Source organism: Cuculus canorus, chromosome 3 (genome assembly GCF_017976375.1).
Source record: "Cuculus canorus isolate bCucCan1 chromosome 3, bCucCan1.pri, whole genome shotgun sequence".
Lineage (NCBI taxonomy): Eukaryota > Metazoa > Chordata > Aves > Cuculiformes > Cuculidae > Cuculus > Cuculus canorus.
In genome coordinates, this window is record NC_071403.1 from 68564538 (window position 1) to 68587608 (window position 23071).

At 43.9% G+C, this 23071-nt stretch overlaps 1 protein-coding gene across 3 annotated transcripts in view; it reads right to left on the bottom strand.

The window, feature by feature from the left end:
* INTS9 (integrator complex subunit 9) overlaps positions 1–23071 on the bottom strand; it is a 92694-nt gene that overhangs the window by 49383 nt on the left and 20240 nt on the right. For all 3 annotated transcript variants that reach the window (XM_054063891.1, XM_009563774.2, XM_009563773.2), the window contains 5 exons: positions 22915–23054; positions 21188–21274; positions 13697–13817; positions 10562–10696; positions 3172–3283 (listed from right to left, as the gene is read on the bottom strand). In XM_054063891.1, coding sequence (XP_053919866.1) covers positions 3172–3283; positions 10562–10696; positions 13697–13817; positions 21188–21274; positions 22915–23054 — 595 coding nt within the window. The remainder of the gene's footprint in view (positions 1–3171; positions 3284–10561; positions 10697–13696; positions 13818–21187; positions 21275–22914; positions 23055–23071) is intronic.

Consider the following 23071-nt stretch of genomic DNA (forward strand, 5'->3'; position numbering starts at 1 on the left):
TTATGTTGGGGATTCCAGAACTGGACACAGGACTCCAGGTGGGGTCCCACGAGAGTGGAGTAAAGTGGGAGAATAATTTGAAAGCTGTTTAAGGCCCAATTAATCTCTGTGACTGACGGATGCACTCTCTTCATCAAAGCTGTATAATAATCTTGGCATTTCAAATTTAGTCTCCTTCAGCAGCTCCATAACAAGTTGTTCAATTCACAACTCACAATGAGATACTTGCTTTTCGAACAGCTGCCACCACAAGGTCAAGTTGGCACCTAAAAAGCAAACTGTGCTCTTTTCAGCTTTATATAAACACATGCGCATAAACACAAAATATCACAAACTATCCCTACAGGCAGTCTGGCAATTTTGCTGATGATGCCCAAGGCAATGTAAAAACACAACTGCTTTTCTTGAGCTGCACAGTGCTGGTGCTGCAGTGTTGAGCACAGGAAAAAGGAGTTTGGGGCAAATGGAGAAGAACTTGGAGACGTGACAAAGCATGGCTTCAGTGCTGCACACACAATGTGGAGAAGAAATCATGCATGTGACTTGGTAATAATGGGAATCAGCTTCTACAACTCTGCATGCTGGGGTGAAAACAGAGATCAAGGTGAAATTTTCACACTTACATTTCTGTGCTTCGCAACGCTTACTCACAAACATATTCTTCCCTCATTTTTCCAGTTTTTGCTTTACAGTTTTTCCCTAGTACATTCTGAGCTTCCCCTGGAGCTCCCTGAACATTTTAGAAATAGGAAAAATAGATGAAAACTCTTGTGCTCAGCTTGCCTACTCCACTGCCTCTCCAAGCAACCTGATGCTTTTTCGACTTCTTTACACATTTGAAAGAAAATTGATTTACTATTTACTACTACTGATGCTGAGGTAGATGTATAAATACTGCTGATGTCATATAAAACACAGCTCTACCACTACATTATTCATAGACATTTTATTTCTTCAGGTTACTGTGTTTTTTGGCAAATACCACTCAAATTCCAGTTTCTTACAATAGCATCATTTTAAGCATGTATCTCTCTTTCACCTTTAATAATTTCCTAATTTCTCTGAGTTTCATAGAATCACAGAATCATGGAGTGGTTTGGGTGGGAAGGGACCTTAAAGCCTATCCAGTTCCAACGGCCTGCCATGGGCAGGGATACCTGCCACTGGATCAGGTTGCTCAAAGCCCCATCCAACCTGGCCTTGAACACCTCCAGGGATGGGGCAGCCACCACTTCTCCGGGCAACGTGGGCCCGTGCCTCACCACCAGCAAATATTTTTTTCCTTACATTTAATCTAAGTCTCCTCTCGTTTAGCTTCAAACCGTTCCGCCTCATCCTATCCCTGTGCTCCCCGATCAAGAGCCCCTCCCCAGCTTTCCTAAAGGTCCATAAGGAACAGAAAAAGGCAGCACAACTGGATCTGGCACAAGAAGGTCACCAAAGCTTAACTGCAAGAGTAATAAATTTAACAATGCTTTAAAACAATGAAAACACAGACCATAACACACACATACAAATACATGCACCACTTAGGAAAGGAAGTCACTGGTGTTTGGAATTAACACAGCTTCAAGGGGAGGTCAGACAAGTTCCTGGAAGAGAAATCCCCTGCACGTTTCTGTCTACACAAAAGCCATATCCCATTCAGGAAATTAATGAAATATAAATAGTTGAAGGTGATGAGATTATGAGGACAAAGTATTTCATAATCTCATCCTGTTCTTCTGCACTTCTCTAGACCTCTACTCAAAACCCCTGCTTTAGCCAGGATGTTGGCAGAGAGGACCTCTGGTATAATCCAAGATTATCATTCTGAAATGCTGAAACACACTCTATTAAACAGTATTTACACTACAAGGAATCATCCTGACTCTGCAACCCATGTCTTCATATAAAGAAACTCCAAATTCCATGTTATTTTACCTTGTACATCGTACAACAGGACCTACGACTCCTCTTTGAACTGAAAAATGTTCTAAACACGGATATCTGATTTTGATCTAGAGATGGAGGAATCTACCACTTTCCTTGAATTATTTGTCTTCCACTACCATGGCAGTCTCACACTGGGAAGGTGAGACACTACACAGATATTCAACAAGGAAAAAGTTCTTTCTATTAGACAGTTGTAAAACTGAAACCTTCAATTTGTAGGAAATTGGGAGATGTTTCAGGGATTCATCTGCTTTCAGACAAAAGTGGTTGTTGTGAAGCAGATGTTGGTCTCTTCTCCCAAGTAACAACAGATAGGATGAGAGGAAATGGCCTCAAGCTGTGCCAAGGGAAATTTAGATTGGACACCTCACCCCTAGAGGTGTTCAAGACCAGGCTAGATGAGGCTTTGAGCAACATGGTCCAGTGGGAGGTGTCCCTGCCCGTGGTGGGGGGAGGTGGGGTGGAACTGGATGGGCTTTAAGGTCCCTTCCCACCCAAACCATTCTATAATTCTATAAATATACAGCAGGACAGACATGAGAAAGGGGGTTGATGGCAGAAGGGTGAGAGCACAGAGGAACTGAGGTGGGGGAAGGGGAGAAAAGAAGAGAACAGCACTGAATGTGACATTCCAAACAGGCTGGAAAATGCTGCCATTCACACTGATATCAGAGCTTTGCAATTATCAGCTTTTCCAGCTGTGAAAGCGTCTGATTAGGTTTTATATTTCTGGGGTCTATAAATATATCTTCATTTTTTTTTTTTTAAACAGAGATTGTGCTGTTTGCTTTTGATGTATTTAAAAATCAGGTGTAAGAAGGGAAGCAGATGTGCTTGTTTTCAAAACTCAAAGTCATAAAAAAGCATGTAAAGATTTTACGCCAGCTGATATACAGGAAGAAAATAGTAATATTTCAGTAGGGAACAATATCCAAAACCTAGGCAACACGTAGTCTGTTGGCAGCTAAGTGACATACTTAGCAAACCAAGAGCAGCAGATGATTAAATCTCATTATACCTGTTCCATTCCAAAACATTTTAGGTACAACTTGTGTCTCTCCAAGCACTTACCGTATTAATGACATCAGGAGCACATCGTAAAATCCAAACAGCTAGTTTTATGCCAGAAGTGATAGCTGGACAACTTATTCAATTCCAGGAATCTCAGAATTATTTCCCACCCAAAGCAATGAATAAGATAATAAAACAGGCAAAAGACTTCTTCCAATGACCTACCCAAGTTGCTGCAGAACTCTCCTACCATGCCATCTGGGTTTGCAGTAGGGATTTGCGTAAGACCGGTCAGGATGAGAACATCACTATTTTTAAGAGATGTCTGGTCCATGGGCTGGAAGAGAGCATAGAGAAGTAAAATTAATAACATGAGAGTTATACACAGGTTTGCCTCCTCTGCACCAACAGGACCGCAACACAGAGCAGATACAATGACTAAGAACACTTGGAACACTTTAAACTTAACATCCCTCCATCTGTGGAAATGTAACTGGAATTAATAAAAACACATACAACTGTTTACCTTGAGGGTGGTGAGGCCCTGGGCAAGGCTGCTCAGGAAAGTTGTGGCTGTCCCATCCCTGGAGGTGTTCAAGGCCAGGTTGGATGGGGCTTGGAGCAACCTGATCCACTGGGAAATGCCCCTCCCACAGCAGTGGAGGTTGGAACCGGATGATCTTTCAGGTCTCTTCCAATCCAAACCATTCTATGACTCTGTGATTCTACGATTCTATGATACCTGCTGCATACTACAGCCTAAAATAAACAACGGAACTACAATTGGATCCACCTCAAAGAAGTATCCACAGACGAATAATTTCACAGCCTGAGGAGCTAATCGCTTACAAAACAACAATTTGCTTAGGATGAGGCAGTGTTTTCAGGAAGGGTTTAACACTTGTGTCCATATCTATGGCTGCACTGGTTTCCAACTCACTTCCCTTTGCAAATTGAAGCATCAGCGCTGATTCCAGGGCTCACTATCTGCAGTGGGCAGTACCATTTTCCTCAGCTACTCAGTGGATTCTCTTTCACAGAATCAGAGAATGGTTTGGGTTGGAAGGGACCATAAAGCTGATTCAAATCCAAACCCCCTGCCACAGGCAGAGACACCTCCCATTACATCAGGTTGCTCTTTGAGAGGGAAGAGATCAGCAAAGGACATTGGGCTCGAAGCTCTCAATTTGATGTATGAACCTGAATGTGGCATAAGGCTCTCCTTCGACTGTGAAGGCCACTTTTCTGCCCGGACATTATAGCCATGACTTTCAAACACTGATTTCAGATTGTTTGCACAGGCCTTTTTAGAAGTCTGACTTTGTGAAATGGTAAACAGCTACTGCTGGTAGAAAAGAAAAATTGGTTTAGATTCCTTAATACTGATAAAAATTGTTTACTTATCTAAGAAATAATCACACATATTAATTTTTGTAATGCAGCCGTAATGTCAGGCCAAACAGACAAGTATTTCCTTAAAAGCCAGTAAAAGCTGGAAACAGGCAAAAAATCACCGTTTCAACTGCATAAAAATAAACTCCTACAAAAAGCAGTGATCCCAATGCAAGACCAGAGCTAAACTTTGCTTAGCCCTCTCCCCTAGTGAATCGTATTAGTGCTATGCCCTCCTCCCACACTTTGCTTTGTGCTAAAGGCTGAGCTTCACAGGGCTGTGACCTCTGATCCACTGAGTCTATGGCAGATGCTGTACTGATGACCTACAGGCATGGCTACAATCCTAGATTATGCAGGTAAAGTGCTGAAGGTGGCTCTTCCAGCATCTATCCCTGCTATCTCTGCTTCCTAGGGGACAGAGGAGTTCACATCTGCAGAGTCTGTCCTGTGGCTCACAGATGCAGCAGAGGGAATGACAATTAAATGGTCCAAGGAAATAAGTGTGGTGATCTGGTCGCTGGCAGGCAGTCTCATGTTAAAGCAAACACTGCCTCTGCCTCAGCTTTGCATAAAGGCTCACACTTTTTTCACTGAGATCAATCAATTGGCATATTTTATACTGGCATTTTATTAAAGCAGAATGAAAAGGCATACCTACTTCTCTCCATGAGCAAACATAGAGCCGATATTCAGAAATTATACTTGTGACCTGAGACAGAATCATCCCAGAATGGCTGGAGTTGGAAGGTACCTTTGGAGCTCATCCAGTCCAGTTCCCCTGACAATGCAGGGTCACCTTGAGTAGGTTGTAAAGGATCACGTCCAGGTGGGTTTGTATATCTTCAGAGAAGGAGACTCCATAACCTCCCTGGGCAGCCTGTTCTAGTGCTCCATCACTCTCACAGGAAAGTTTTTCCTCATGTTCAGGTGGAACTTCCTGTGCTGCAGTTTCTGCTTGTTGCCCCTTGCCCTGTCGCTGGCCATGGTTGAAAAGAGTGTGGCCCTATCCTCTTGATACTTGCCGCTCAGACACTCAGATAAGCACTGATGAGATCCCCTCTCAGTCTTCACCAGGCTAAACTGATCTCTCCTCATAGGAGAGATGCTCCAGTGCTCTCTCATCTCTGTGGTCTCTGCTGGACTGTCTCCAGTAATTCCTTGTCTTTCTTGAGCTGGGGAGCCCAGAACTGGGCACAGGAGTCCAGATGCGGCCTCACTAGGGCAGAGCAGATGTGGAGGGGAACCTCCCTTGCCCTGTTCCCTACACTCTTCTCTGTGCACCCCAGGATGCCACTGGCTGCCATGGTGACAAGAGTGCATTTCTGGCTCATGATGAGCTTGTCCACTGGGACTCCCAGGTCTTTCTCTGCAGAGCTGCTTTCCAACTGTGTTTCACCTGTGTTCGTGCATGTGGTTGTTCTGCCCAAGGTGGAGAACCTTATATTTGCCATTGTTGAACTCAATTAGGTTCCTCTCTGCCCAACTCTCCAGCTTATCCAGGTCTCACTAAATGGCAGCACAGACTTCCAGTGAGTGGATCAGCCACTGCTCCCAGTTCTGTATAATCAGTAAACTTGCTGAGGGCAAATTCCATCCCCTCATCCAGGTCACTGATGAATATGTTTAACAAGATGGGGTCAAGTAGCAATCCCTGTATATACTAAACATATATTCTTGATACTCAAAATTTAGCATAATTCAATCTTAAAAAAGAAAAATTCACTTTTCTGTCTGCAGATGCAATACAGCTATAGTGAAAAGTTAACTTTCAGCCTCCCTATGGGCTAGAATGCACTTCTCACAGCTACTGTTCAAGCAACGGTGGACAATGCAGCCATCTGCATGGCATTTTATGGTTATTTATTCTCCATAGACCCTCTTCAGTTTCATCAACCAGGAAAGACTTCTACCAGAAGAGTCTGATGAAGAGGTTTCCTCTACAGAACTTAGAAGAGCACAGTACAGGTAATTCCCTTGCTCACAGGCCCTCAGTGCCATTCTTGGATAGCTGAGAAAGACCTTGCTCTGTTAAACATGCAGAGGAATTCCATATCAACTTTGACAGGAGTTTATGCTGTGCCCCACCTTGTAGGACCAGACCTGTCACATGAGATTTATTGCAATCTTTGACTCTCCATAGTGTATCCATGAAAATGAAATGCCAATAATGCAATAAAAAACAATACTGAATCTGCTTGTGGTAATGTACGTGATGATTATGCCATATTAGATACGCATAATTTCAGCTGCAGTTGCACTGAGAGGGCCTGCATTGATTTTTGTGGGTTAATGTAAGGAATATGTCTTAAAAGGCTTTTAGTGACACGTCTGAACCTCTGCTGTCAACTCCTGTTCTCCATTCAGTGGCAGCGGTGCCAGTTCCAGCCTCAGCAGCAGGCGAGGCAAAACTTTCAATAGAAACCATCTGTCAGAAGACAGAAGTTAAGGGAACAATTAATAGTGCCAGACCTAACTCTCAAACAAACTCTTTAAAGCTCTGCAGTTCCTTTCAGCAGCTACAAATACAGACTTGCTGAACCCTTCACCTGCACTTCCTACAGACTCGCTGAGGATTCCACAAGCGATTCCTGCTGCTGCATCCAAGATCAGCCTATCAGCCGGCATTCACTGCACGCAGCTTCAGCTGATCTGCCATATCTGAGCTAAGCCAACTGATTCACTTCTTATCTGTTTTCAATAGAGATGGACTGATTACAGGTGTACCCTAACAGATGTAACCTAGATGTAACTTAACATTTCAAGACACATTTAAGCTGTAATTTATATCAAAGAAGCAATCCTACTCTCTTCCCACGACTGCTAATTCCCACCCATGCTGCCATCTCCACTATGTCAGCACTTAAATTCTAGTGCTGGCAGAAATAAGAAAGAGGGAATCATAGAATGGAATCACAGAACTCTTTGGGTTGGAAGGGACATTTACAGGTCATTTACTCCAACCCCTCTGCAGAAGCAGGGACATCTTTAATCAGATAACGTTGCTCGGAGCCCCATCCAACCTGGTCTGGAGCGCTTCCAGGTATGAGGCCTCCACTACCTCCCTGGGCAACCGCTATGCTCCCTGAGCAATCCTGAGAAGGACTGGGGGAACCAGTTTTGGATAGGTGATATGACCCTTATCCTCTGTGGACCTTGAAAGAAGGAAATGTTCTCCACACTATTACTGTGTATATTCGACAATATGTAGGAGGAAGAGGCATTATTCCCTTTGTATGCCCAAATAATCTATGTCTCACCACCCTGAAAGAACTGCCTGATTAGAGCCTGGGTTGCATCAAAAAAGCGTGGCCAGCAGGGCAAGGGGGAGGATTCTCCCCCTCTACTCCAGTCTCGTGAGACCCCACCTGGAGTCCTGTGTCCAGTTCTGGAATCCTCAACATAAGAAGGATATGGAATTGTTGGAACGGGTCCAGAGGAAGCCACAAAGATGATCAGAGGGCTGGAGCACCTCTGCTGTAAGGAAAGGCTGAGAGAGTTGGGGCTGTTCAGCCTGAAGAAGAGAAGGCTCCAAGGAGAACTTGTAGCAACCTTTGAGTACCTGAAGGGGCTCCAGGAAAGGTGGGGAGGGACTTTTTACAAGGGCCTGTAGTGGTAGGACAAAGTACAACGGCTTTAAACTGGAAGGGGGAAGATTTAGACTATGCATTAGGAAGAAATTCTACACAAGAAGGGTGGTGAGGAACTGGCACAGGCTGTCCAGATAAGTCATGGCTGCCTCCTCCTTGGAGGTGTTCAAGGCCAGGTTAGATGGGGCTTTGAACAACCAGATCCAGTGGGAGGTGTCCATCCCCACGGTAGGGGGGTTGGAACTGGATGATATTTAAGGTCCTTTACAACCAAACCATTCTACGATTCTACATTTATACATAAACACATGCTGATTAACAGGGTATCACTTTTAAAACAAGACACAGTGACTAGTTTCATACACTGCTTGAAGAAGGGATTTCAGTGTGGCAGCTCACCAGGATTCTATGGAGAAACATTGCCAGACAAACAATTTTTCGCTCCTTGATGAAAAACACTTATCTGTTGAACACAATTCTGACTCTGTGCCATTCAAGATACTGTTATCATTACACATTGTCTATCAAACATCAAACAGATGAAGAGCTTGTTGGCATCTCACAAAACCCACTAGTCATTACAGAGGCATGATCTTGTAGGAGCTTCTATTGGTGTCCATGGGGATTAATAAAAGGACAAAAGCTATCCACTTCATGTGTGGCCACCAGCGTGTTCCTCTGGGAATGTTAATAAACCACAGAATCATGGGAAGGTTTGGGTGGGAAGGGACCTTAAAGCTCATCTAGTTCCAGTCCCCCTGCAGGGACACCTCCCACTGGATCAGGTTGCTCAAAGCTCCATCCAACCAGGCCTTGAACACCTCCAGGAATGGACCAGCCACCACTTCTCTGGGCAACCTGGGCCAGTGACTCACCACACTCACAGCAAAACATTTCTTCCTAAGATCTTATCTCAGTCTCCCCTCTTGCAGCTTAAAACCTTTCTCCCTCGTCCTATCCCTGCATTTTCGGATCAAGAGCCCATCCCAGCTTTTCTGGAGCCCCTTTCGGTACTGGAATCTGCTCTAAGGTCTCCCTGTTGCATTCTCTTCTCCAGACTGAACAACCCCAACTCTCAGCCTGTCCTTGAACAGGAGGTGCTCGAGCCCTCGGATCATCTTCGTGGCCTCCTCTGGACTCACTCCAACAGATCCATGTCCTTCCTGTGCTGAGGACTCCAGAGCTGAATGCAGGACTCCAGGTAAGGTCTCACAAGAGCAAAGGGTCAATGAAGAGAAAACAATCCCAGTTACCAAACTACTTCTTATAGCACAACTTCCTCTTCCACAGAAATATTCCATTCATATATTGTCAAGTAGTGCTGCTGCCCCTTCTCTAGAAGGTAATGACCGAGCACAACCCTGGCCATTGGGAGGCTGATAAGAAAAAGGGATTTAGAGACTCTGATGCATGGCATACAGCTAAGTACAGCCATACTATTAAGGATGGTTTATCTACTGTACTTCTTCAGCTCCTAAGATCAAGCTTTTAAATAAAGTATGCTCAGAAGCAAAGCTCTTTAGAAGACACTCACCTTGGGGGAAATCACTTACTGATCATGAACCTGACACATTTTCTCAATTATTTTTAAATACCTCCTGCTTAGATTGCTTTTAACTATTTTGACAACTTTTGAAGCACACAGGACTGAAAACTTCAAGCCATTCTTCATACTACGAATTTACGATCTAGAGAGAATTAATTTACTGGAAATTACATCTACAGCACTATAAAGACTTTGCCCTTAGCAGAGCAGGGTGGAAAAGTTGGCAGGCAGTTAGCTATCATTTCTCCCAAGGAAGGATGTTTCAGAAGTGATATAGAAGCAGCCTGTGAACTGCCTGTAAAGATTCTTCAGTGAAATACTGATATTAGAAAAAATCACTAATGCTCTTTCGTTTAACTCTGCAGAAAATTTCTTGCTTTAAGGTGAAGAAGGATTTCCCAGCTGATGAGGAAATCAACATCAAATCTTCAACAGCAAAGAATTTTAGTTGGATTTCCCTTGTAACTGTTGATCATAGAATCATAAAATCATGGAATGGTTTGGGTAGGAAGGGACCTTAAAGATCACCCAGTTCCAACCCATGCCACGGGCAAGGACAACTCCCACCATGTCAGGTTGCTCAAGGCCCCTGGATGGCCTTGAACATCTCCAGGGAGGGGGCATCCACAACTCCCCTGGGCAACCTGTTCCAGTGCTTCATCACTCTCAGTGTGAAGAATTTCTTCCTAATGTTTAACCTAAATCTTCCCCCTTCCAATTTAAAGCCCCTCCCCCTCATCCTACCACTACATGCCCTTGTAAAAAATCCCTCCCCAGCTTTCCTGGAGCCCCCTTCATGTACTGGAAGGCTGCTCTAAAGTTTTACCAGAGCCTTCTCCGGGCTGAACAACCCAAACAACTCTCTCAGCCTATCCTCATAGCAGAGGTGCTCCAGCCCTCAATACCTGTCTGTTTATCACGGTGGTATGTCTTCTCAACCTTCGTTGAAAGTCTAGCTAATTACTAACAAAGGGATCTTTGTACAGCTTGCATGTTTCCTGTGAACCCAGCTGAAAAAAGTCCCTCTGTTTTTCGGGGGCAAAGACACTTCCTACTGTAAAAGACTAACAAAAGTCAGAAACTGTACCTGAGGGTGTGTTGTAAGTAGAGAAGATCCTGAAACATAGGAAACCTTTTCATAGTGCGACTGGATAATCCAATTGGAACTTCCAAGAGCATAGCCAGAGCTGAGAGGTGTGACCTGCACAGCACCAAACAGCTCCTGAAAAACACAGTAAGAGACATTAAGTAGAGTGAGCCCCTGAGAGAATTCAGAACAGATAATTTTATCATCAGTGATATCAATTTTAAAAGTAGTTCTGCTATTCAAACCCTTTATAAAGCTACTTACCCAATCTTTATGTCTGCTGGTTTTATTTACCAATGTCTACCGGGACACACGCTCTGAGATAATCTGTTCCTGAGGTAGAGCCTTCATATTATCAGCCTAACAAGTGATAGGACTAGAGGAAATGGCCTCAAATCGCACCATGGGAGGTTTAGATTGGATATTAGGAAAAATGCCTTTACCAAAAGGGTAGTAAAGCATTGGAAGAGGCTGCCCAGGGCAGTGGTGGAGTCCCCATACCTGGAGGGGTTGGAAAACTGCATGGCTGTGGCACTTCAGGATACGGCTTAGTTGGCACCACATTGAGACTTAGTGGTGTTGGGCTGATGGTTGAACTGGATGATCTTAGAGGTCTTTTCCAACCTTAATGATTCCATTATTCTATGATTCTAAATTCTCTCTTCCATGTGAATTCTATGGCATCTGAATTCACACTGAACCATAATTTCAAATGGAGGAATCAAATGGGGTCTTGATTCTCTGTCTGCCTTTGCCTTACTGAAGAAGCTTGTAGAAGCTTTACAGCTTTGAACACTCTATTCTCCCCTAGTCAACTTGTATGGATATTGGCCAGCAGGAGAGAACAATGTTTAAGTAGTTCTGTACTGATATAAAATTGTTCAGGTTACACATTTTGCTGTGGAAAACAAACTTAACTTCAAACTCACTCACTTCCTAACTTTATTTCTTTCTAAATGCTATCTACTGGTGATTTAGAAACAACACCCTGCCAAATCAATCCAAATTTCAGTTCCAGCAACCCGCGTCAATAGAAAGTGCACTGCTTTAACTGCATGCAGTAATGTGTTATACTTGTTTTAAGAAGGGAAAATAAGCCTCCACGTATGCCTCTCTAATGTGATCTATTTTCTGGTTACTGAATAATAGAACAAGCATTTGATTCATGCAATACTAATGATTTTTCTACCATCCCAATATATATACAGATGCTCTAGAAAAGAAAACAGGACCTCAATCCCTCAGAGGTTTTAAACGAAGGCTCCAGATGCTGCTGATATGCAGACATGAAGAGTGGACACCAAACCATTCTTGATGCTGCCACATTTTGGGTTAACTGGCTAATTAGGGTGTGGTTATTTCAAAAGCTTGCTTTGGGAAGAGATAAAACATGCTCTAGAAATATTCTTTTTTCTCCCAGTAACTATAAAAGAGTGATTGCTTAGATGCACAGATCTAAAATTAGGTGAGATACATCCACACTGTGAGAGAATGAACAGTAACCACCCCAGGATACGGAGGAAGTCCAAATGCCCTCAACCTGTCACATTGCTAGACAGACCTGTAGCAGTCACATCAGAGGCCATGTTAGTGGTGGCTTAGGGTATCTTTTTACCAGCTGTAATGCAGCACCACAAAGACCTAAATCCATCAAATTTAGTACACAGCACCACTGGTCACTGTTCATAAACTCACAGAATGCTTTGGGTTGGAAGAGACCTTAAAGATCATCCAGTTCTGACCTTCAGGGACACCTTCCACTGGATCATGTTGCTCAAAGCCTCATCCAATCTGGCCTTATACACCTCCAGGGACGGGGCATCCACCAACATAAGAACTATATGGAACTGTTGGAATGGGTTCAGAGCAGGGCTACAAAGATGATCAAGGGGCTGGAGCACCTCTGCTATGAGGACAGGCTGAGAGAGTTGTTTGGGTTGTTCAGCCTGGAAAAGAGAAGTTTCTGGGGAGACCTTAGAGTGGCCTTCCAGTACATGGAGGGTTCCACAAGAGAGCTGGGGAGGGACTTTTTACAAGGGCATGTAGTGACAGACACGGGAGAATGGCTTTAAACTGGAAGATTTAGATTAGACATTAGGAAGAAATTCTTCACACTGAGGGTGGTGAGACACTGGCACAGGTTGCCATGGGGAGTTGTGGATGCCCCCCTCCCTGGAGACAGATGTTCAAGGCCAGGTTGGATGGAGCCTTGAGCAGCCTAGTCTAGTGGAAGGTGTTCCTACCCATGGCAAGGTAGGAACTGGATGGGCTTTAATGTCCCTTCCAACACAAACCATTCCACAATTCTATGATACTATGATCCACAACTTCTCTAGGCAACCTGGGCCAGTGCCTCACCACCCTCATAGAAAACATTTCTTCCTGATATCTCATCTAAATGTCCCCTTTTTCAAACAGTCCTACTCATAAACAATAGTCTCCAAACTTTAGTTTCCCACTGCTTAAGGAAAAGGAGTAAATAAAGAGCTTTGGGTACAAAATTTACTTTAATTCACCTTTTCATATCTTATGGCTGAGCAGGTACCATGGCCCACATGCTGCCTACAAGTCATAAGGGAACAGTGTATGCGCCATCTACTGATCTGCCGGTTCAGTTCTTTCTAGACACTACACTGGATTATCATCAATGGCATTAGAGACAACAAACGTTAGCTGGGAACCCTGGGAAAGGAGTTTTTGAAGTTCAGGTTGAACCATTAGGTTTTGTTTACAATCCCTAATTTGCTGTATAAAAGAAAGTGGAGGCTAAAGCACTCAAAAGATTCCCAGAAGTGAGATACAGTAACTCAGAAGGATGTGGCTTACAGTCAGAGAGGATACATTCGTTTGGTATATCCTCCCAGCTCTCAGCGGGCCAGCCATCAACTCCAAATTCATAGGTATGCCACCTTAAAATTGGCCTCCCCAAGGAAGAGGAGAAACAAATGGATACTCCCGGATTTCAACAAACAAGAATCCTTCCTGGCAAGCAGTGAGAGATGTTTGATATAATCTTGCCTTGCTTTCCTAGGCTAGGGTAACTACATCTTACACAGAAAAGGAAGGACATTTCCAGAGAAAAACTGGGAAAAAAGTTATTCCTGCTGACCCGAGGAGAGCTTTACAGGTACTCACAATTTTCTGGGAATACCCCACCAGCTGGATCTTACTGAGCGCAGCGTTCACTTCTGGCATGGTGTAGCACTTCCTCCACATAGACACCTCCACTGCATCCTTCAGAGGAGCTGGCAGCAGCCTGCAAGGATCAATAGGGTACAGGCATTACTGAACTTCCTGATGGACCATCAGCTTTTATTCCCATTTATATTCTCCAAATACTAGAACTTCTCTTTTTATTTATGCTTCAAAGCGAGGAGCAAGACTTTCTGCCTGTTGAGGACCTGAACCACAGAGCCCATTTTGCCTCACCCCAAAGGCTGCTTTCCTTCTGCTTTCTTTGTTGTTGCTCCTAATCAGCACTTTCATCAAAGCAGTAGCTGTGATGAAGGTGTTACAGCAACTCTGGTGGCATTTTCACCGCTGATGAAAGACTTTAGATGATCTGACACATCAACATGAAATGCACCACTAGAATTGGTAAAGATGCTCAAAGAGGGGAGATTTAGCTTAGGTATTAGGAAGAAATTTTTTACTGTGAGGGTAAGCAGTGGGCCACTGAAGTTTGAAGACCACTGTTAATGAGTAGGACAGTTTGAAAGAGGGGAAATTTAGATTAGATAGTAGGAAAAAATGTTTTCCTGTGAGGGTGGTGAGGCACTGGAACAGGTTGCCCAGAGAAGTTGTAGCTGCCCCATCCCTGGAGGTGTTCAAGGCCAAGCTGGCTGAGGCTTTGAGCGACCTGACCCAGTGGAAAGTGTGCTGGAACAGGGTGGGCTTTAAGGTCCCTTCCAACCCAAACCATTCTGTGATTCTATGATTCTATGCCTGAAATCTTAGATCAATGTCTGTTTTGCATATAAAACCATAGAATCATAGAACAGTTTGGGTTGGAAGGGACCTTAAAGATCATCTAGTTCCAATCCCCCTGCAATGGGCAGGAACATCCCACTAGATCAGGCACCTTGGTCTTCCTAACTTCATCCCTACACTAATGGGCAGCGTCCCCATACACTTCCCAGGTTCCCTGTCCCTGCTTGCACTGCTTGTGCAGTTCTCTCTTCTTTAGTTTAACCAGCAGGTCTTGACTCAGCCATGCCAGTCTCTTCCCTCTCCTGCCTGATTTTCTACACATGGGTACTGAGTGCTCTCGCGCTTTTTGGAAAGCATCCTTAAACACTTGCCAGCTCTGTTTCGCTCCCTTGTCCCCAAAGACCATGTCCCAGGGGATCCTACTGAGTAACTTCTTGAAGAGCTGGAAGTCTGCTTTCCTAAAATTTAGGGTCTTTCCTATGAATGTAAATCCAAAAGGAAGCCACAATCTTCTGGTTAAATACAGGTAGCAGAGCAAAAACAAAGGCTGGCTCTGCTCTCATTTTTGTCATCACTGTCTTGCCCCTGCCCCTCTGCTTCTTCGCCTTCTACTCCGACAGCCCATCCTCCTTTTGAGTGTCCTGGCACGGATACATTAGCTGACACTGCACAGTTCTTTGAATTTTCCTACGAGGAAGTATTTAAGATGTTTTACACCAAAGTAAAATCCATGCATTCCCTCTCCACAGACACGGTGAGTTAGCTGGACAGCGCTGTCAAGGGAAAAAGTGAACTGTAAAGTCATGGGCTATAAGAGAGATGGGTAACTTCTGGGAAATAAATCTTCCCCAGCAACATGAACCAAGGCAGGAAGCAGCACAGCTGCCAAATGCATAAGAAGAATAGGGTTTTTTTTTTTTGTATATTAAACCAATGTTAAATCAAAGGCTAATTCAAACCAATTTCCAGCGATTTATGGAAATTGGTCAAATTTCTTTGATCAATTTGTTTAAAGGAAGTTAATTTATTGTTATATCTACTAGGTCAGTGAACTCCTCCATAATTTAAGATACTGAAGAAAGGATTCAGGCCAGCTATTGCCAAGAGTGCTGTAGAGGTCTAGTGCGATAACTGTAATTCCAGCACATGCTGGCTGAAAGCAGACTGTGCTTAAGGAAACAAACAAAGCGTTCAAGGTCTTTTTTGGGAAGTCATAAGCAACAAAAGGCCAAACAATGTGGATAGTTGTCCACCACTGCACTGAAGCAAATTGCCTGTAAAAGCCTTTAACCTACCATAATAAGCATTTAGTGTTGGATGCTTTCAGGAACTTCTCTTCTGGGAAGAGGAGGATTTATCTCCAGGTAATGGAGAAAAGTGGGAAATTGTCCTTGGTGACTGAAGGAAGTTTCTGTTAGCCGGGACTCTATGGCTACACTGTAAATATACTCTGATCCCTAACAGAGATCAGCAGCACCAGTCTCCAGTGCTTTTACACTTTGCTGAGCAGAAGAAAGAGACTATAAGGACTGCTGGTCCCTCAAATCTGCTCCTGCTGGCATTCAACCTGTCACCTACATTTTTAATATGTGTAGAGAAGTCACTATATTAAAGGTATTTATGAACACGACAGTGACATAGATTCACAGAATGCTTTGGGTTGAAAGGGACATTTACATAACATCCAGTCCAACCCCCCCTGCGGTGAGTAGGGGCATCTTTAAGCGGATCAGGTTGCTCAAAGCCCCATCCAAACTAGCTCTGAACACCTCCATGGGTGGGGCCTCCACGACTTCTCTGGGCAACCTGGGCCAGGGCCTCACCACCCTAATTGTAAAAATATTCTTCCTTATATCCAGTCTAAAATCTACCCTCCCTTAGTTTAAAACCATCACTCCTTCTCCTATCACAACAGGCCTTGCTAAAATGTCCATCCCATGTAGGCTCTCCTGTAGGTTCCCTTTCAGTACTGGAAACTTTTCTAAGGTCTTCTCACATCCTTCTCTTCTACAGCCTGAACAACCCCAACTCTCTCAGCCTGCTCCAGCCCTCTTTTGTGGCCTCCTCTGGACCCGTTCCAACAGTTTATCTTTCTTATGTTGGGGATTCCAGAACTGGACACAGGGCTCCACGAGAGCAGAGCAGAAGTTAAGAATGACCTCCCTTGCCTTGCTGGTCACGCTTCTTTGGATGCAGCCCAGGATACGGTTTGGCTTTCTGGGTTGCGAGCGTGCATTGCCAGCTCATGTTGAGCTCCGCATCAATCAGCACTCCCAAGTCCCTCTCCACAGGGCTGCTCTCAATCATGTCCTCAGCCTGTACTTGTGCTTGGGATTGCCCTGACCCAACAGTAGGACCTTGAATTTGGCCTTGTTGAACTTCATGAGGTTCGCATAGGCCGACTTCTGCAGCTTGTCCAAGTCCCTCTGGATGGCATGCTATTATAGATCACCTCATAACAGCTAGATCTATGTGGTCAGATTCCTGTACAGCCAACTTACAGTCACAAACAGGAAGCTATTGCAAAACTGCATGGGCCAGTGGTTAGGAAGAAAAATTTATGTTTAAGAAGTTCAGAGGCCTGTATTCTTAACACAGCATCTGCACAGAGACAATCCCTCCTGTTCACTGCAAAGGATAACATTTAGTATGTTAATTAGTCTCGCTCTCTGCAGCTCCCTGAAAGGAGGTTGGACTGAGGTGGGTGCTGGTCTCTTCTCCCAAGTAACAAATTTAGGACAAGAAAAAATGGCCCCAAGTTGCACCAGGGAAGGTTTAAGTTGCACAGTAGGAAAAATTTCTGTACTGAAAGGGTGGTAAAGCCCTGGTAGAGGCTGCCCAGGGCACTGGTGGAGTCCCCATCCCTGAAGGTGTTTAAAGAGTGTGCAGCTGTGGCACTTGGGGACATGGTTTAGTAGGCACGATGATGTCGGGCTGCCAGTTGGACTGGATTATCTTAGAGGTCTTTTCCAACCTGAATGATTCTATGATTCTATAATATTTTCTTGTTCAAAGGGAAATGAGGATGGCAGCACCAAACTAGATCAGAATGCTGGCCTCTCTTGTCCCCTAGTCTGTCTCAGGAAACAACACGTCTCAGACACTTTATAGAAAGACATAAGAAACCATCAGACAGGTAGGTGACAAAGTATCTTTCACAAGGCAAATCCTGAATCGTAACCACTGTGATAGACACCCTGGCTGAGCATCTGCAGAACTCCTATGAGACTGCTCATTTAAAATGAAAACCATTGGTAATAAAACTTGCCAAGCAATTAGTTCAGACTGGATCTGATAATGGAAAAACATAAGCCACTATAACGAACTTATTATATTTTATACAGTATTTGCATTTTAAATGCTTCAGTGCTTTACCTAATGAAGACGATAATACTTTGTGTTTTATACTAACTATTTAGAGTAGAACTAGCTGAACTGTAAAGCAGTAATGGTGATTGATCAGCCTGAAAAATTAAAGTTAGGCTCAGAAGTATTAAGTATTCTGTTATAGCAACCGCCATGTATTCAAAAACAATTCACCAAGGCTCACATCTTCTTAAATAATGGATGTCAGTTCAACCCTGCATGTGCTATTAGCCAGGTGTTAATTTGTGGATCAGTAGATATTTGCTCACATGCTATAATAATCAGTTCCATTCACGCTTGCATGACACTTGTCACCATGAATCTCAAAACACTTTCCAAACATTAATTAAGCCGCTGTACACCCTCTGTGGTAGATAGGAGCTCCATTTTACAGAAGCGTAGGTAGGTGAAGAGGGAAAATCAGAGCACAGGCAGGGCACAGTTGGAAAGGGAGTTCAGATTTGTCCCCCTGTTCCAGCTCACAGACAACACTGGTTCGCACCAGCCTTGAGGCAGAGTTTATGACACACAGGAAGAAGTGTGACCAGCAGGTTGAGGGAGGGGATTCTCTCCTCTGCTCTGCTCTCGTGAGACCTCACTTGGAGCCCTGCATCCAGCTCTGGAGTCCTCAGCACTGGAAGGACATGTATCTGTTAAAGTGAGCCCAGAGGAGGCCATGAAGATGATCCAAGGGCTGGAGCACCTCCCATACAAGGACAGGCTAAGAGAGTTGGGGTAGTACAGCCTGGAGAAGGCTCCAGGGAGAAGGGGCTCCAGGAAAGCTGGGGAGGGGCTCTTGATCAGGAAATGCAGGGACAGGATGACGGGGAATGATTTTGAGCTGAAAGAGAAGAGATTTAGATTATATAGTAGGAAGAAATATTTTCCTGTGAGGCTGGTGAGTACCTGGCCCAGGCTGCCCAGGGAAGTTGTGGCTGCCCGATCCCTGGAGGTGTTCCAAGGCCAGGTTGGATGAGGCTTTGAGCAACCTAATGCAGTGGGAGGTGTCCCTGCCAATGGCAAGGGGCTTGGAATTAGATGATCTTGAAGGTCCATTCCATCACAAACCATTCTAGGATTACATGATTCTATGACATGATACTAAACAGCTGCCGGATGATGTCCGTCTGTCCCCACTAGCACAGCATTTCTTTGCTCTGCCTCTATCTCATACTCGGGCAGGGTGTGTATTTTACGTAGTCTGGGGACCTGCCTTCTGATTGAGGTTTCCAACAATGTGCCACGCTGTGGCAGTGCTGTGTGCTCTGCAGAGGTCCTGCAAGCGAGACAGGACGCCATCTGTCCCCAGCGAGTTGACTCTTACAGCTTCCTCCTCCCTCCACCCATACCCCCATTACAACAGCTACCTGGTAGCATCAAGGAAGAACTATCAGTGTTAGGGTACTTTCCAAGCAACATGAGACAGAAAAATGTATTCTAAATACCCCTCCAAGATAAAGGCTCCAGCCTTCTAGAGCCGCTGAATCAGAACAAAAGATCACCTCTCTGTGTTCGCCTCTAGAATAGTCAACAGCACACAAAGTGCCAGACAGCACTTTTTCTAAAATACGACCACCAGGAAAGTGACATTAAATGAGCTCCAAGATATATGATCCTCCTTTAAACTATGCATACAAAGCACATGCAGCGGCGTGATGAGAATAATGGCTCTCACTGCTCTCTTCACATCACTGACAGCTTCAGGAGTGGCTCTGGTCAGGCCAACAGACGCCCAAATTAATTAAAAAAACACTGTTCTGATCAGTGTACAATCAACCAGCACTAAATCCCGATCAACTTTATCATTTTTAGCTTTGTTTTACATTAGTGTTTTACTTGCCTTCTTCAGAAGAGTGAAAGCCATAGTGCTGAGATAAGGCTGCTCCTAGGTCAAGCAGAAGAATACAATATATAGCTAAACATATGTTAATTTCATTTTTAATTTCTTTGCTTTGAGATCTTGGAAAATAACAAGATTGCTTCTATAATGTATGAAATAATTCATTTTCAGTAAAATTTTAAATCAAGCCACGTTAAGAATTAGGAGCAGAAAATAGGAGATGAATTAAAAATGCACAAAGCAGCTTTTAAAAATAACTTTCTAATCAACCAGCTCTATCTTTAAAATGTGCTAAAACCAAAACTGTCTCCTCCACAGAACATGCTGTGCACCTAAAGTTGTTCTTATTTCCAAGGAAAGCATTATCTGCAATTAGTAAACTGCATGGATAATTTTTAGATTACATAGGCTTTCAAAATTGCACATGTAGAAGACCTCAATCTTGAGCACTTTGTTTTTACATATAGATGGAATAATGGACATGGAGTTTGCAACTAACCTTTTTTATTCAGATTTCAATTTACTTCTGAGCTTTAAAAAGCCAAAAACCATCTCTGCTGGTGAAGTGTAAAAGTGGGTGCTGCCCTGGTGAGAAAGATAGCGCTGCTCTGTGGGTGACCATCACTGACCTACAGCTGTTGTGTCTTGACTTAGCATTTCAGCAAACACAAATGTAAACATAATTTTAAATTAAAAATACTCCATTACAACATAATTAGGTTTAAATAGCTTGCTAGTTTCTACAACTTTTTATGATGTTAATACAAAAATCTGCCCTTTTTTTCTACCATCAAGGAGCTAAACTATGTGAGGGGAGATCAGGGGAGATCTTAGTAACTTGTCTTACTCCTCAAATTACATGGTTGTTTGGAAGGGCAACAATGTGCTGAAGAAACTCCTAGAATCATGGAATGGTTTGGGTGTAAGGGGACCTTAAAAGATATCCAGTTCCAACTCTCCTGCCATGGGCAAAACCACCTTCCACTAGACCAGGCTGCTCAAAACCTCATCCAACCTGGCCTTGAACACCTCCAGGGACGGGGCAGCCACCACTTCTCTGGGCAACCTGGGACAGGGCCTCACCACCATCACAGCAAAACATTTCTTCTGTATATCTAATCTAATTCTCTCCTCTTTCAGCTTAAAATCATTCCCCGTCATCCTATCCATGCACTCCCTGATTGGGAGCTGCTCTCCAGCTTTCCTGTAGCCTCTTTCAGTACTGGGAGGCTGCTCTATGGTCTTTCTGGAGCCTTCTCTTCTCCAGGCTGAACAAGGCTAACTCTCTCAGCCTGTCCCTGTATGGGAGGTGTGCCAGCCCCCAGATAATTTTCATGGCCTCCTCTGGACTCACTTTAACAGAAAGAACTGACCCAAAGACTCACAGCTGTAATCCTCTCAGGCCTTTTTTTCTTTTTTAATGGCAGGAGCAAATCTCAAATGGTGGCAGCTGATCCATTACAGTGAATTCTAAACTTTTTGGTCCTTACCTCTGTACCTCCTTGTTCTTCCACATGGAGGCAGACTGAGCCTTTGGCACACGTTCAATGAAATTCACCAGTTCTTCCATAAGAAGTCTGAAAAGTCATCATAACTGAATTAATATTGCAGCCTTTCACACAAGAGAGAACTTTTTCCCAAATGCTTCCAAAATATCACACAAATTATAACACTAATAATGCAGTTTTAGAGAGATTCTTCCCATAGAGGCATTGCAGTAATTACCCGTTCCCAATACCATCCCTGTTTCCCAAAGAGTACGTCAAGCTCAAGTTACTCCAATTCTGTCTGTCTGGTTGCAACAACAAAAGACCTGGCCCACTGAATTATGGGTTAGCTGGAAAGTGGCGGGATGAGAGAAACTCCCAAATCTCTCCCCTGCTGTGCAAGATGATTTCCATGTTCCTGACTGCTTGTCATACAGAATAAGACAACATATAGGAAGAAAACTCATTATCTGATGCCTGTTTGTCACTTAGAGAAGCCAAAGCACCATGGCAGAGTGAACTCTCCTCATCTCCAAACACACAGTACAGCGCCTGAGACAGAAAAATATGTCAGGCATTACAAACTGGCTCTACAGATTTCATCGTCCCAAACTAAACAGCATTTGTAATTTATGCATGCTTCCCCTTGAAGGTAGGAAGCGACAGATTTAACTGCAGAAGAATGGCATCTGGAATTACTTGGGGTGAGGAGAACTGCACCAGCTTACTCTCCAACAAGACTACGCTTGTTATCTTCAGCCACAGACCAACAATACCTCAGAGGCCTACTAGTAGTTCATATTTATTCAGTTCCTCTCTCCAACGAGGGCCTTCAGTTTCTGTTTGTTTTTACACAAAGGGAGAATTACTCTGGCATGGAAAGTTTGCACAGGACTTTTAACAGACAAAGATTCCAGCCCTAAAGTGCTTACAAAGTAGTTCAGATACCACAGCCTAATCTGCCTTCTAATAACTGAGCATGGCAGCTGTTCTGCATGAGAGATGCACACAGCACGAGTCTGGTTGGACTCCAATGAGGGCCAAACCTGCAGCCTTTTGTATTGACTTATCCAACCAACAGACAACTTCGTAAGAAAAGGCTGCCAAGTTTGATGACCAAGTATTAAATTTTTGACTGCACTGTCATGTCTTACATTTTGTACTCCAGTCTCATACTGCTGCTGTCTTTCTTCGTGCTTCTCTTTGGAGTTCAGAGCTTATGCATCTCAATTGCTGTTTGAGATGAAGCCATCTTAAATTCCCTTCCATGATGTGGAGGAAAGTGTGATTATATGAATTTTGAATGCTGAAAAACTACAAGGCAGTAATCTTGAAATCATTTATCATTGAAAAGATTGGTGACTGCTCTTTTGTTTAAGAGGAGAAGAGAGGAGCAGAAGAGATGTTTGGTTCATGGTTTTTGAAGGTTTGAAGCTAGCCATATGGTAATTGTGGCTCAAGGTGTCTCAGTCCACTCAAGATCTCCTATCCCACATCTGCTGCCTGGACTCAATGCAAAGCACCTGCTGTAAATGCTGAAGACAGATGGTAACAGCGGCTGGGAAACATTGAGTTAACACATTTGTAGCACTAAGGACTTGGCTGGCATTCAGCTACTGCCTAAGAGCTTCTTCGGAATATTAGACACCACTCTTCTACCCATTTTGTCCTTTACACCTTTTCCTTAGCAGTGATGAAAGAGGAGTAGAGAATATTAAGGGGCTTTTTACCTGCCAATTTGAACAGTGGGCTCGGTGGCATACACCGTTCCAGTGAATCCTGTGTTCTCTGTGATGTAGGGCAGTGCCATCATGCAGTGATAGTTTGAGATCAAGATTACATCGACTGTGGACAGGTCAAGCAACTCAGTCTGAAAATAGAGGAAAG